The 16,227-nt window shown below is 39.7% G+C and overlaps 1 protein-coding gene across 1 annotated transcript; it reads right to left on the bottom strand.

Moving 5' to 3' along the window:
• Nucleotides 1-4,787: 4,787 nt before the first annotated feature.
• Nucleotides 4,788-15,982, bottom strand: cgna (cingulin a; the record flags this gene model as incomplete). Its single annotated transcript, XM_079240362.1, has 20 exons — nt 4,788-4,929; nt 5,458-5,621; nt 5,706-5,814; nt 6,180-6,298; nt 6,912-7,085; nt 7,243-7,404; nt 7,546-7,716; nt 7,804-8,052; nt 8,759-8,980; nt 9,147-9,359; nt 9,455-9,575; nt 10,530-10,556; nt 10,758-10,906; nt 12,294-12,506; nt 13,388-13,499; nt 13,713-13,834; nt 14,549-14,644; nt 14,749-14,818; nt 14,915-15,012; nt 15,122-15,982. 20 exons carry the CDS (start codon nt 15,980-15,982, stop codon nt 4,788-4,790), a joined length of 3,594 nt encoding a protein of 1,197 aa, XP_079096488.1.
• Between the last annotated feature and the right edge of the window lie 245 nt (nt 15,983-16,227).

The raw sequence follows: 16,227 nt of genomic DNA, 5'->3' as shown, positions 1-16,227 counted from the left end.
ATTTCACCTGCTGGACCAAGAGACACTTACCCATCTGTAGCAAGCATAATCCTGTTTACACTTTACAGTTTCAACACACACATGCCATAAATTCATCTCAGAGTGTCAGGCGGGTGGCACACACAAGTATTTCCCTGCTGGTTTGAGGTCACATAAGAATTGAGCTCCAGAGAATCCTGAGAATGTGTTTACATGATACTCTCTGTCAAACATGGAGGATGTTAATTCATTTAGGCTTTATTTCATATATATATATATATATATATATATATATATATATATATATATATAAACATACTTTTAGGATCAACAGTTACTAACATGCCAGGTCAGCAGTTAAGTTTTCCATAAACAAGGTTGGGTACAAAATGTGTGTTGCGCTTTCTGACTGATTAACACCAGCAGGTTATGTTTAACAGGTAAAAATGCCGCAAACAGGAACTCTTTTCTCTTGTGTCAACACATCAGCCGAGTCAGTTCTTTCCTGCTTAATATTTGCCACAGATATGATGAACAACAACAGTCCTGGAACAACAAATAAGAGACAAAAACAATACTGGCATAATATTTGTGGCCTGTGCAGCAAGTACTGCAGTTACACAAAAGTAAATATAACGCATAAAAGCATTAAAATGTTGAAGGATTTAGTTTAAATGCAGACAGTTTAGACCTATTTAGAAAATAATTTTATTATCTATTATTCTTCTCACTTTGCTGATGTTTTAAAAGCTTATCTTCAGTTTTTACTCAGTTGTCCTAAACATGAGGAGTGTTTCATTCATTCATTTTCTGAATCTCATATTCTTATTTTATCCATCTGCTCATTTTTGAAATAATGGCCTTGCATTATTTTTTTTTTTTTTTTTTCAGATTTGTTAGTGAGGTCTGCAGTGGGGTTTAGATTGTTATTATGTAGGAATGTTTTTCATTGCAACTTCTGCTGACTGGGAATAATCTAGCTCCGTATCATGAAACCCCCACCCTTGATTTCTACAAAAAACTCTTCATCGCGTGAGTGTTTCTCAATCCTGGTCCACTGCCCTGCATGTTTTAGAGACAAGCCCACTCTTAAATAAACGAGTGTCTCATTAGCAGGCTTGCAAAGAACTTGGTGAGGAGGTTCATTCATATGAATCAGGGTAGCAGTACTTGAGAAAAACTGACTCCTTCAGGAACTACTGACATGCTTGTCCCTTGCTGTCATTCGCTCGGCCAAGAAGAGTTTGAACTCCACTTGTTGGCAGTGAAGCCTCAAGCTGATGATGAATCGATGAAAGTAAGCATGGTACGAACAGGGATACTGGACCTACAACGCATTTAACATAACAAGAGCAACGAAATCCATTTATTGGAGCACATTTGTGTACGTTATGTTTTTTTTTGGTTTTTTTTATGTTTTAATGTTGTTCTTAATGTTTTTGCTTTTTTTGCTGCTGAGGATTCTGCAAGTAGTAATTTCTTTTTGATGCATTCCTTGAGGTGATCCTATATCTCCTGATTCCTGTAGCAAGAGTGTAACAGCTGAGCTTCAGTCACCAATCTATCTGTATCTTCTTTCTATCTTTGTTATGTCATGCTGACAGATTGTTCAGTTCATTTCAGTGTTTGAAAATCTAACAATGTTTAATGAAACCTCCCTTGGCTTCACATCCTCTGAAACACCACTGGACCTTATCGTTTACTCGGAAATGCCAAAGTGTCTTTTTGTTACACTAAAACAATGTTGTGCTAATCTTGCTTTACTTGTAAAAATTTTAAAATACGTACATAAAAATATAACAAAAACATTTTAAATATAGTTCAAATGGCTCCAATTTCACTATCACAACAAAGCACAGGTAAACATTTTAAATATATGCCGACATAAGTCAAGTCGCTGCATTAGTGTCTTTTCAGTGTGCTTCTGGACAGGTCCCATATCTAACAAACCACATTTGGAACATATAATTGCTGCTAAAGAATATCCTAGTGCACGTTTTAGATATGCTTGTAATTTGTGCTATGCAAAGGAAAAGCTATAAAAATAGAGGTAGTTCTTGTCTTGTATTGTATTTTGTCACATTTCACATTTAATCATTTCATGCAGGTGCTACTGAGCAGCTCATCTGGCAGTTTATGTCCACCATTGAACAATGTTTATTTAATGTGAGACTCCAAACATGGATGTAGTAGCAATTATAGGTTATATGTGGTATAAAGTTCTGACACAGTGGCTGATTGACATTATTAGCATTGTAGTACAAAACTATATATGAACTCTGTATTTCATTGCAAGTATATCAGCAGTAAACACAATTTTCTGATTTAGTCTTGAGAATTTTTGCTGTAAAAGGAGCTGTTGACTTCACCTAAAGCTCTTTTCCAGTCAAGTCAGAAACAGACTAAAGCAGGAAGTATAACTCTGCTCTTTCTGTAGTTTGGAGAATGCTCCACTTGTTAAAGGCGAAAGGAAAAACAGGGGCTCTTTTTGCATGTTTTTGCATTATGGGATGCACAAACTTGAAAAAAAGCTAATAGTCCAATGCAATGGCATATATCGGCTTAACTTATTATATTTATTATTGCTAAATTAATGCAAGAGAAAAACATTGTTTTCAGTCAACAATTACAGCACATACTACAATCTTTTCCTGTTGTCCTATATAACAAATTATATTTCATACCATTTTACAGCTTCACTGAAATTTAAATAGCAGATAAAAGAAATCTTATTTAACTGATTGTTCAATGTAGATAAAAAACACAGCTTTAAAATTTTTTTATGAATGTTAAATAGTTTTGTTTAAACAAAAAATACTCAGAAGAATGTGTTGATCACAAATAAATTTGAGAAAAAAAATGTAAGGCTTTGTACTAAATGACAGGATATTCATGTTTCACTGACATTATACAAAGGAATGCATAGAAGTTGAGTACCTTCTACAAATACACTCAAGTTTCTATCTGACAAAAAGTTTGTGGACCTTTAAATACAGAGCAAGTGAAACTAACTTTTTATTAGAGTTTTAAACTCATCTCAGTTATTTCATAGTATGAACACTGGCTGTTTAAACTAATGAACCTGCTTCTTCTTGATCTTGGTCAGGCACCAACATAAGGTAAAATTCTGGTTTAATTTTACCGTACGTACGATATCATTTCAGTCTATAATGAGACATTTTAGATGACACACGGGTATAAATTTGTCCCAAACAACTCTCAGGCACATGATATATTTCAGAAATTACAAAATACAGCAACAATGTTTGCGGTTTTTCGTGAACACAATCTGGAGATCATTATAGAAAATAATTTGCATTTCTTTCATAGGAAGGCTGTCTTTAGTACAAGTGTTCTGTCACTGTTAATGCACTTTATGTGAACATTTGGCTTGAGTTATTTTTGTTGTCATTTTTAATACACTTTGTGGTACAGAATTCAGTTGATTGCTGTGATACTTAAAACATAAGTATCAAACATAGGTACAGCTTTGCATACTAGGAAATGAGGGAAGTGTTACTGGGGATTTAATCATATCAAGACTTGCAGACATTAAATACTCAGCTCAAAAGTCACACTAACAACAACATGGTTCAGCTGTACTTGACTCAGCCTTACTTGCTCTTTTTTTTTTTTTTTTTTTTTTTTTTAAACTTTCCATTGTAGCCAGTACCTGTATGTACAGGTAATTTCATCGTACCAATTTATGTGCTCGGTTTCTTTAAGCCATGCTAGTTTCTTCCATTGTTCCAACAACGATCAGCTTATATTACAGTCAAGAATGAGGTAAAAATATCAGTATGACGTGTAGTAGAGAAAAGTACCTGGAATATGAGATTAGTGTTGACGCAAGCTGAGCTGTGCTACACTGAAGAAGTAATGCCAACACTGATCTGACATTAAATTTGTACTAAAGAATATTATAGCTTTAATGTACACTTTATAATGTTTCCAGCTGCATTTGCTTCCTTGAAATTCAGTAAAACAAACAGGTAACTATGTACTCAGACCCAGTCCAGAAAATATCACAGGCTGCCACCATGTAACTGTAACATGAAGAAATGGCACTACGCTAAACCCTGCGAGGTGTGTTGGATAACTTCTGGTTTGGGGTTTCATTTTTGACTGCACTGTGAGCCCAGCACAGTAGACAGACAGTAAGCCGCAAGCTTTCATGTTGGCAGAAAAAAAACAAAACAAAAAAAACAACCTCCAGTTTGTGTCTTGTTTATGAAGAAGTAGCCGTTAGTTTCAGAGCCTTTGTGGAAGACACTATGGCAGATAGAAACTGGTAAAATTTTTGTGAAGAAAATGTGCGCTGTGCCCACTATTGTAGCGTTTTTCAGTGAAAATGAGTGTGTACATTTCAGTGTCATGTTTGATGGCATGAGCAGAAAAAAAACCAGCAAAGAATGCAGGACTCAAAATCAGACTTTAGCTGGCCTTACAGGACTTTAGACCAGTATCAAAAAGACTTAAAAGATGGTATTTAAATGATGTAGTATAATGTTTAGTACCTGACATTGTACCATGTGCATGAAACTGAACCAGACTGAAGGAAATTCCTTTAAATGTTTAGGATGTGTTGTTTCCTTCCGTTCATTCTCAAGTGGAAAACCAGTCTCTTGTTAACCTCTACAATATGTCATTTACCTCCCAGGTCCTTCTGGACCTCTCTCATTGTTTCCAGTAGAAGCCATTCTGTCCTCTGGCTTTTCTCCCAGTAAACATACACCTCCTTCCACTTTTTAGCTTGGCAGTGTTGCATTTTATTTAAACTTCCATCTTGCTCCCGCAGGGCTCCTGTCTTAACATGAGCTTGTCTGGAGGTTGCTCTCGGTGAGGAAGGAGGTGATGGTGGAAGAGTCATACACGCTGTCATCATCATCATCATCTGAGCTGAGGGCTGATGAATCCAAAGCTGGGCGCATTGCTGCTTGAGTCTTCCTCCTGCGTGACACAAATTGTTATATTCTCCTTTCAAATTCCCTGTTTCAGTCTTTTATTCTAACATGTGCCTGTATGCAGTCATTACAGCGGCATTAAAAATAACAGTCACAGCACTCCCTCTGCTGTCCACTTAAAGCAATAAAATGTTTTTCCTTGGCACTAGCTGGAGCATGTTTGTTATTTCCCCTGTGGTAATGTACCATTTTAGTTTGATGAAACTACCACTTTCACACGTGGCTGATTGCTGGTGTGTTTTCCTCACATCGCATTACAAAATAGTCCACCTCAGGGAGGTAGCGGGAATCTGTACCAGGTGTTTGTGTGTCAGAGCTGAAGAAATCAGGCTTCACTGAACCATGTAGTCATTTATAAGCAGTTTTAACGTCCTATGACTTTAAAGGGGAGACAGTGTGTCTTTTTTACTCACTCACTGAAATACCGCTGTGAAATTTTTCCTGCCAGGAAATGTTCTCCTTAATCGTTACAAAAAGCTCGCAGTGAGTAACAAATTGGAAGGAAAACACTTACTTGAGTTCAGTCTCCAGAGTTGTGACTCTGGCCTGTAAGGCATCTTTAAGCTCCATCTGTTCCTCCATGTCTCTCAGGGCTTTCCTCCTCAGTGTCTCTAGTCTTTCCAGCTCCGTCTCTCCCTCATCCACCTGTCTCTTTAGAGCTTTCACTCTCAGAGCGAGCTGAAATACAAGGGAAAACCAAAGTAAGATCTGCTTGTTTGTTCCAATGTGTCAAAAATCTTGTTTTTACATGGACATCCATACCTGATCTCTCTGTTCAGTGTGTGTGTGTCTTTCCTCATCCAGCGTCATATTCAGCTCTTTCAGTTTCCTTTCTAAGCGACGTTGAGACGCTAAAAGAGAGTTCTTCTCTCTTCCAGTGGAATAAAAAAAAAAACATTTCAGACATGAAAGTATGCTAACGAGCTACTGTTTATACGTGCTACTGCTGGGATCTTTAAAAAAATGTAAACTTATCACTGGATTAAGAGCAGTAAAAAAAAAAAAAAAAGGAGTTGCACAGATTCTTCATGGTAAATAAAACCCACACATTAAATTTGAGGGAAAACGACATAACACAAACAACTGCATAAAAAAAAAACAAACAACTTTTTTTAACTTAGATCTCAATTTTTTTATCACTTGTTCTGAAACATGAAAAAATATCTGAGTCGACAAAGACAAAAGTACAAATGTTCATGAGAAAAGCACCGTCTTCATTTCTCTGTTTAACTTTACCTTTCCTCAGCGCGCAGGCGCTCTTCCAGTTCCAGGATCTTGTTCTCCAGCTGAGAGACTCCTGCTGAGGAGCGAGAATGACCCTCCATTTCAGCCACGCGACTCCTCAGCTCCTTCAGCTGCAGGGAAACATGCAGCAATTCAAAAATAAGTATCACATCTGGTGTGCAAAAGGTGGGACTGTGTTGGACTTGCAACCCATTTTAACTGAAGTTAGGCAACAAAAACGCATCGTCAGATCTTGGCATGAATTATAGATCATGACTGTTGCTACTGAACACAGTGTGGTGGGTGGACATTTGGGGTGGGAAAATCGAATTTTTAAAAAAAATAAATAAATAAAAATAAAAATCGAATATCAGGATTTTTTGCTTTATAATTTTGAAATCGATTTTTTTGTTAAAAACATTGATTTTTTTTCCCAAATAAATAAAAGTGATCCATTATAAAATTTTTTGTCGTTTTTATTGTTTTTTATTGATCTTTTTATTTGTCTTCATGGGCGTTATAAGCAGCAGAATGATGGTCTGCCTACTGTGTTGTTTTTCCTATTTAAATTAAGAAAAATGACAAGCAAAAAAGACATTTTTATACTATTTTTTTGTTATTAATCTACAAAAATCAGCAATATCGAAGAATTGTGATAATCGTAATTTAAATTGAATCGGCACCCAAAAAAAAACGGAATCGAATCGGGATAAAAGCATATTGTCACAGCCCTTGTGGACATACGTGTCTCTCCATGGCATTCTTATCCAGCTCCAGGTCCTGTTTTGAAGATCTCTCCTGCATGAGCTCAGAGCGGAGCTGATCGATCTGGTCTCTGCTCCTGGTTACTCGGTCCGTCAGCATCTCCACAGTGCTTTTCTCCTCCTCCAGCTCCAACTCCATACGCTTCAGTTTGTCCTGACAAACACACACAGAAGAGGAGGTCATGGTAATGAACTCACACACCCCTCAGATTTCCTGTACTTATTCAGATTTGAACTGATTTCGACTGATAGAGCACATATGTACCAGACATACTGATCTGTGCTTCTGTGAAGAAGTGTGAGCACCATACCTCCAGGATACGAATCTCGCGTGTTTTCTCATTGTGGCTGTTTTTGCAGGCATCTATTTCTCCCTCGAGGTGGCGGAGTCTGTTGGTGAGAAGCTCTTTATCCAGCTGGTGGTTGTCTCTTTCCTCACACGCGACTTGAAGTTCCTTCTTTTGTCGTGACATCTAGTGAGATTGAACAAAATTAGAAGTAGCTGTGGAATACTTCTTTAATACAATCCATCCTTAATGGACATGCTTTATGGAAATGACCCAACACTGGAAAACACAAACAAAAAGAAACATCTTTCAGTTTTAGACACGCACTTCTTCCTCCAGTCTCCGTAGGTTTATTTGGCTTCTTTCCAGTTCAGACTGGGCATCGTTTCCGTGACGTTGCGCCTCCTGCATTTCTTTGCGTGCTCGTTCTCTCTGATCCTCCAGTTGAACCCTGAGAACCTCCATCTCTTCTCTTAAGGACACATTCAGAGCCTCATACTGACGGGGAGACAAAGGGGAAATATTCCTTTTGCTGCATGTTCTGTGATTATTTGCAAAGATATAACAGAGATCTATTTTTCTCACATCCTTGTTGAGTTTCTCCAGAGTTTTCTCCTGCTGTCGTTTTGTCTCTTCCAGCTGGCTGTTGGTTTGTTTCAGCATCTCCTTGTCTCTCTCAGAATCCTCCAGGCGCAGGCTGAGTTCGCGTTGATCTTGGCTCAGTCTGGAAGCTTTTCTCTTGGCTTCATCTAGTTCAGATCTCAGACCTCTCACCTCAGTGTGGAGAGCTAGCTCGGCCTCCGAGCTCTCTGTAGCGTTGCTTTGCAGCTGAGCCTAGGTAAACCCCAGAAGATATCCTCTTATGCTCCTAAATCTACTGCTGTCAGGGCATACAGCACAAATCTGCCTGGATTGTGTCTCTGCAGATTCAACTCTACCCTTTAATAAGGGATGTCACGATTACAGATTTTCTTTATACCATTATTGTCTAAGAAACAATAGTGATTTTAGGATTATTGTAATTACTCTGTATTAATTAATTTCCCACAACGACAAATGTGTAAAAATCGTATGAACACTCCTTTTAGGTTTTAAAGTTTTAATTAGGGCTATCAACATGCACTCCTTATTGCAAATATATCATTCAACTCATGTCAGGACTGTGGCATTATCTCATACTGACTAAAATGGCATGAGATGATACTTGTGCCACATTAAAAATCCAGATTTGGCATTATCCTGGCAAGAGTAGCTGATTATAAGTTTATAGGTGCCTTGTCACAATAAACTGACTCCATCAAAAACCACTTTATCTTCATTGTTTATGAAGTTTCTGGTAGTTTTTAAGCCTTCAGAGGATGGTCACAGGGTGCTCTATTTGCTGTATCAAATAACTGTTTTCATTCCATCTGCAAGTTGGGCTGATCTGCCGTCATGCTTCAGACGTGATCTTTTATAGAAACTGACAATATTGAGAGATATTCATGATGAAATCTGGCATTTAATACTGCAATTACTTGCGAAATGAAGACATCCCTACCTCTAATCTGGAGAGCTTGTCTTTGAGGCGAGAGTTTGTTGCTTCCTGATCCTTCTGGGCATCTTTGAGGGAGTTCATGTCTGTCTGAGCTCTGCTCAGATGCATTTTATTAGCCTCTAGTTCCTCTTCAGCTAAAGAAAGTTTCTCCTTGAGTTGGCTGGCTTCACTTCGTGCCTCACCGAGCTTCTGCTCCAGCTCTGACATGGTGGCTGGGTCTGGGAGCTATTCAGACAGGTGGAAAGAATGGATGTGTGTATGTATTTATAAAGATCAAGAAATTACAACCAAAACAGCCATTCACACATTCATCATATGATGCCGTCCACACAAATACAATCACGCACAGTGTTGTATCAGACAGGCAAGAATACTTTAAGATTAAACTAACCCGCTTGGTTTTCTCTTGTGCCTTTGCAAAGTCCTCTCTGGCCCTCTGCAACTGGTCTTTCAGCCTGTCAATTTCATACTTCAGTTCAGCCTCCTGGTTTTGGTGAGATTTCTTTAAAGAGATCAGTTCCATGACTTTCTTGTCAAACTCTGTTCTCTGCTTCTCCAGTTCAGACTTGGTCTTCTGCAAGTTAGCACTGCATTGCTGAAGCTCCTGAACAGACATTTCACAATGTGATAGTTAAAGTGCTTTCCAGGTCTCTCATCTCTCAGTGTGAGTGAACGTGTAGTGTTTTACATTTACTGCACCTGGTTAAGACTCTGTGTGTGGCTTGGGTCTGGTGCCTGTTGTTTCACTGCACTCATTTTCTCCTTCAGGTCTTTCAGTTCATCCTCATATTCCTCTTTCTCTAGGCGGATCTGCAACAAGCTGAAAAATGCACACATGCATGCAATCTAAACAGCGTACAGTCATTTTACTTCATCATCTTAGTAGCAGTTAGACAGTATGGGTAAATGGTGAATTTGCTTTGGAGTGTAGTTAATGAGCAATAAATGTTTCATCTTCAAACACAAAATAAATCAGCACTCCAACATAATGCATTTCAGTCAGAATAATTCACAGGAAGAAGGCTATATTACATAATCTGAAATACAAATACACAAATATAAGGCTATCCACACCACTCATGTGTCTTTATCTTCTGCTTTCACGTATAGTTTGCATCCACAATATGGGTATAAAAGACCTCCACACCGTTAAGGCTGTTAGTTCTTAGTCACATTACTGCTGACAGCCACACTGGGACTGGGACAGCACTGAATGGGAATAGTTTTTGTTGCTTGCTTTTTCACAGAAGTAGAAGTCACATTTTCCTTATCAATTCCTCCTCAACCACTCAGGGGTTGTGTTATGTTCTTTTGTGACGCCTGTGATGGACAGTGGCTGGAGGTCATTTATTTCATTCTGTTAGCCACACGGGTGTTGTCAATGGGAAAGATGCCAAAAGTTTTTCTACTGTACTTCTGGCAGGCGTCTGTGACACCATTTTGGACTTTGCTCTGTGTTATGGAAACAGAAACAAACGGACAACTGAGAGAAAATAAATATAAACTGGATTTTTATAACAGAGGAGAAGAGTGATCATTAACTCAGAGAAGTACATGTAGTAAATAGAGCCAAGCTAATAAGCAGTAGAGATGTTGTGGATGTTGATTGCTACAACCGGAGAAGTAAAACTTTCTGCCAGTCATGAACTGTCGCTACGAGTCATGACTCAAAGACTGTGTGAATAGCCTTGACTCTACAGGGAGACAGCACTGTTAGTCACAGCTATGCTTCTGCAAATCTAAACACAAACAGTGTTAAATCCGTGACCCTCACTGTGTTTCAGGATTGCTGGGTGGCTCTCTGACAGACAGAAGCAGAAAGAGTGACCAGGGAGGATGAGAGAAAAAATACAAACACATCAGTAGTAAAGTGCAAAAAGAAACCCTAAAAAGACACTGAAAAAGTCCATGAGCCGATGTACACTAGAAATCTCTAAACTCTACTAGATAATGACAAATAAACCACATGAGAAATGGACTTGTCAGGTTTGAACAGACTCACTCTTGTTTAGTTGTACGAAGCTCGTCTCTGGTGGCATGAAACTGCTCCATCCAGTGGCTGCTCTCATCTCTACAGTCCTCAAGTTGTTGCTGTAAGGAGCGAACCGACACATTCACACGCTGCCTTTCAGCCTCGATTCCTGCATGAGACTAAAGAGAAGGACAGGACAACTGAGAGAACGTTAAACTTAATCTCAAACATTTTAATGATGTTGTTAAAGTGGGATGTTGAACACTCCTGTGAGTATCAAACTTCAAGAGACCATTCTCAAACACTTTTCCCTTTATGGTTATAGTCTACATGTGTGGTGTTTAGACAACGGCTGCCATGACATATGAACTATAATCGTGATATTAATCTTATCCTTGACTTTGACTACTGTGGTACAGTGGACCACATATTAATCCTGGAAATATATCTTAAATAATCAGCTAATATCAATTTGTTATTAAACACTGCCAGGTTATGTTGTGTGTCAGGGTGCAAGATAAAAAGAAAAAAACTGACACTGATATTTTTCGAACATTGTGATATATGTAGCAATATGAAAAAATACAGGCGTTTTCAGCAGATGTCTAGAATAGCACTTTGAAGTTATGCTGCAAAAGGACAAAAGAACACATTGAGCTCATTTTCCCCTACATTGGAGGACCTGCAATGTGACTATTGCACATGCAAACATTTTGATGATGATGATGCTCAAATAATATGTTGTGCAGCTCTAATAAGTGTTTATGTATCAATGTTTCTGTGAAGTTTAAAAAATACAGACATGTCAATGTCATCTTTGTCTTTGTAAAACAATGTGACCAACAGCTGATACGGATACTTTCATTTTCCTACTGATGCTAAAGACACCAATGCCACCTCAAAGACTTCTGTTTACATGATCTGTGATTGACAGACAGATGGAAATCAGGTTGGAAAGCTGAAAAAGTCACTGCACGCTGATCTGAAATCTGTGAAAAAAAGTTCAGTTTTCCACATCTGGGCCTGTCAGGTAAGGTACAGACTCATTTTTAACAAGTACAAGTTTATGCTGCAGGTGGTAAAGGACTATTATTGCCACATTCTTGCTCAATTGTTTTATACAGTTAAGTTTGCAATTTTACACAAACTTTAATTAAAAGAAAAAGCATCCTTTTACTGAAACCTCAAATCTTCAAACGCTGATATTAATCTGATATAAAAGAGGGAACAAATAGGAAGTAGCCTAATTAACTCCATACTTAAGTGAAATCAGTTGGATTCAGGAGACTGGAAACTTTAACCCTGATACGGTACAATACTACATGACAGGGACACTGCTGTCATCTGAACTCAGTCACTGAAACACACCTGTGAAGCAAATACTTCCTCACAAAATATATATTACTACTTCTTAGTGAGAGACCTAGTTATGAAGAAGAGATGTCTGATCATTTTCTCTGTTTTTTATCGCCAGCCTTTCTGTTTTACTCAGTTTGTCTTCAATTTCAAAATGTTTTTAGGTCAAATTACTGGGAAATCCAACTAAGTGCTGTGAGAGTTGCTCACCTGAGACACCTGCTCCATGCTGCTGCGGAGCTTCTCCATGTCAGCGCTGTACTGCTCGCGGAGAGCTTCGATCTCTTTGTCATGTGTTGCCACCTCCTCTTTTAGAGCGCCTTTCAAAGCGGTAAGTTCCCTTTCTCTTTGTCTAAGTGTCTCCTCCAGCTTCTGTTTCAGCTGGCAAACCTCCATCAGCTCTGCTTGACAAGAAACAACGTCCTGCGGACAGAAAGCATAGTAATAACTCATTGACTTTCCCCACAGCTTCTTTATACAATAAGACTAGCTTTTTTAGCTTTTTTGTTTCATAGGTTAGGCCTTAAAGGGGTGCTATTATGGTATTTTAAGTTTTCTGAGCTTTCTAAAGTGTTACTGTGTTGAATCCTCATCAGACATGTGAACGGCACTGTTTTTTATCACCTAAACACGTTTGAGTTCCAGCACTCTCTCCGTTCGGTTTCCATGGCGACGAAAAACGCGTCGTTTTAGAGCGTTTTTTTCTACTTCGATATCCTTGTGACGTCCCGGGGGATAAGGTTCGGTGATTGGTTACCTTCTACTGGTTAACAAGGGCATGTACGAATACATCAGGCGGGTGGAAAACGTGGGATGAAGTTATTTCCAACGATGGCTGGTGAGTTTACCAAAGAGAGACATCCTGCTGCATTCGTTGCTGTGGGTTGCTGTTTTCCACTTCGTTTTCAGGCTCTGATTCAGGTTCCAACATGTAGGGCTGTATGCTATGTGTTGACGTTGTATTTTGTTATTTTATTGAGTTCATATTAGCCTAATCCTTCTGTTTATGAGATGTTACAATGACGGCGAAAGCAGGTGCGGTGCACGCTCCCGATGTAGCGCAGTGGCGGGGCTTAATGCGGAAGAGTCTCAATCCACTCGTTTTGCCCACAGGCTGATCTGACAGCCTACGGAGAGGGTCTGTCTGAAGTAAATAAAGTGATTTGTGACAATAACTCGATCAATCCCAGTCCTTCTGGTCTCAGAAATAAAAATAAATTAGCCTGAAATGCACACAATAGTTCCACTTTAAGTCAGAAATATATATTTTAAAAAAAACAGTCTATGTGACAATGTTGTGGTACCGTCTTGCTGCCATTTTCTCTTCTCAGTTCATCTTGAAACTCAGCCAACTGGTCCTCCATCTCTCTGACACGTGTCTCTGCGTTCTCCCTGTCCATACGCAGCTGAGTCAGCCTGCAAGGGAAAAAAACGGTACATCTAACACAAGCTAATGATGCTTTGAATCTAAATAACTGACTTTTTTTTTCACCTTGTGAAGACATTACAGTAGCGGTTTGTTTCATGAAACAATGACTGGTGACTGTGTATGTTGCAAACAATGGAACCAAGCCTTCCTGTTTTCTAAAGTCTGTGTGTTTGAGAGTGTGTATGTTGCTGTATCCTCACTCTGATTGAGTTTCATTTAATTCTTTTTTCTTCCGGTCCAGCATCTCCTGGAGTAGCAGGTTTTCATCGAGACAAGACTCCAGCTCAGCTTTCAGAGCAGGATCAGAATTGCTATTAGAGTCCTACAGACAAGCAGACGAGATGAATAAATGAGAGCAGTGAAACACAAGACATCAGGTGGCTCTGACGGCATAAACAACTGGCTTTCAGGAAATGTTGTTGCTCATCGATCATAAGAGCTTAAGTTATTTAGAGCTATTAGTGATTAAGACTCGAAAAGCCTCCTTAAGACAACATATAATGAGTCATTATAGAAGTTAGATTGTTCCATGTGTGCACCCCTGGCCGGGCCAGAGGGCTTTAAGGATTAATCTGAGGATTAATCTGAAGCACCCTCTACAGAACCCCCTCAGACATCCTGGCTAGATTAGCTAAAAAGGCATGAAAATAGTTTCTTTCTCTCAAAAGAATGAAATGGTTGTTCAGGTCATTTCTCATTTCCAACACACTTGGACAAGTGTTTACATGCAGTTCTTGATATGATCTGTGTAATTACAGCAGTGGTAATTTGGCAAGGTACTGGTTGGACATCCTCTGGCAGCATCCATTTTCAATTGTCACATTGAAGAAAAAAAAGACCTGGGTCTATGTTGCATACACACACCAGTCCTTTGTGATTTCAGAGCATAAAGGCTTGGTGCTCGGAAGAGACTTGTAGAATATTTTTTATTTTGATCAATGGAAAAGGAAAGAAAACAGAAAAAACATTTAACTCTGACTGAAGGTCATAAGATACAGCTGCCTCCTCCTCACATTTTTCTCCCAGCTCCACTTACCCTTCTTTCTTCTCGCAGGGCATTTTGTAGCTCAGCCACCTTTGTCTCAAGCTTCCTTTTTTCTCTCATCCACTCGTCCTGGGAACTTTCTTTAGGCTGCTGACAAAAAGAGTGTAAGGAGACACTTGCATCTATGCTGTTTCTTCATCAAATAGAAGAAAATTTCCACACAGAATTCAACATTTTCAGGAAAAACCAACCTTTATGCCCTGAATCTTTTGAAAAATGGTCTTGACCTTGTACTTGATGACAACATCGCTCTCAGTAGACCTGAAAAGAAATATATTTGTCTTCAATTATTACTATCTGATTAGTTTGACTACTTGTGCCAAAGCTGTACTATAAAAATAAGAAGGAGGTATGTACCCTTGTTTTAGCAGGCTGTAAACAGCTTTCATGACCTGCTCCTCATCACTGCTCATCTCTGCACTCTGAAACTGGTCCAGTAAAAGGTCAGGGGTCACCTTAAGACATAGATCAGAAAACTACTCTTGCAATGTTGCATGCTTTAAGGTGTTTAGAGCTCACTGAAAATCCACTGCAATGGCCAAGCAGAGAAGACTGAATTCTTACCCGTTGGTCGCTCAGATCAGTCTGCAGGTGCTCCTCCGAAGCCCACCGACTGGCTGTGTGTCCAGGGGCTTTAGTGACAGAGGCCTGGCTGCACCCAAAGCTGCTGTGGGTTGAAGACGGAGACGAGGTGAAGGGTCTGGGGTTATTGTGAGGGGATGTGGCTCTGGGATACTGCTGTGCAGGAGAGAATCCTCTCTGATGCCCTCCAGATGTTGCATCATCAAATCTGTTAATCAGCCTGTTGGCAGAACTCTGTACCTGATTAGACCGAAGCTCACTGACTTGTTTAGGACTGTCAGGGTATGACTGACTGTCCCTCGCTGAACCCTGGTACCTATCAAACCCTGCCTGATCCCTACCAATGATATCCCACCCATCTTCTCTGGCTGCCCTTACTCCAATTCCTCCATCTAAATTCCCATAACTACCAGACTTTCCATCCCCAGGTGGTCTAGACAGCTGAAAATCCTCATTGCTGGCTCCTCCATCCCTGTCTAGCAGTGACCCGTGGGACTGAGCCCGGCGTAGTGCCCCTCCCAACCCATCCACTCCTACATCTGCTCCCTCAATTCCTGACTCTGCCTTCTCTCTCCTCCGAGGAAGACTACGGTATCCAGAGGAATACTCAGTCCTGAGCTGGACCCCGTATGAGTCCCCCTTTTGTCCATCCTTCAGGACCACATATGGCTGGCCATCGATGCCCTGCACCCTGACAGCTACACCATATTTGGAGCTGTTGTGAGTCTTAGTCTTAGGCTGGGACAAAGGTTTGCCTCCACCGGTGTCATCAAGATCGTTGATGAAGCGGATCTGGACACCGTAGTCCACTGGGGTCTTCCGGCCTGATGACTGTGTGGTCATGCTGAGGACAAAGCAAAGTGAAAATAAGAAGTGAGAAAGGAAAATGTGATTAGAGCAAACATAGGAGAAGTGCTTTTGGCTTGTTTGCTCCACCTGAACACCAGGCAAAGCTTCCACTAAAACAATTTCACAGATTACACAGAAAGCTTTGAGATTACAGCAACTTCTACAGTATGTAGTATGATGAAATGTCTGTAAACAGGAACGGTGGAGGACAAGATGATGTCCTGGAGGTCAAAAGGACT

This window comes from Telmatherina bonti (assembly GCF_933228915.1).
Source record: "Telmatherina bonti genome assembly, chromosome: 5".
NCBI classification, from domain to species: Eukaryota; Metazoa; Chordata; class Actinopteri; order Atheriniformes; family Telmatherinidae; genus Telmatherina; species Telmatherina bonti.
Note: the sequence above shows the minus strand (reverse complement) of the source record. Positions and strands in the feature narration are given on the sequence as shown.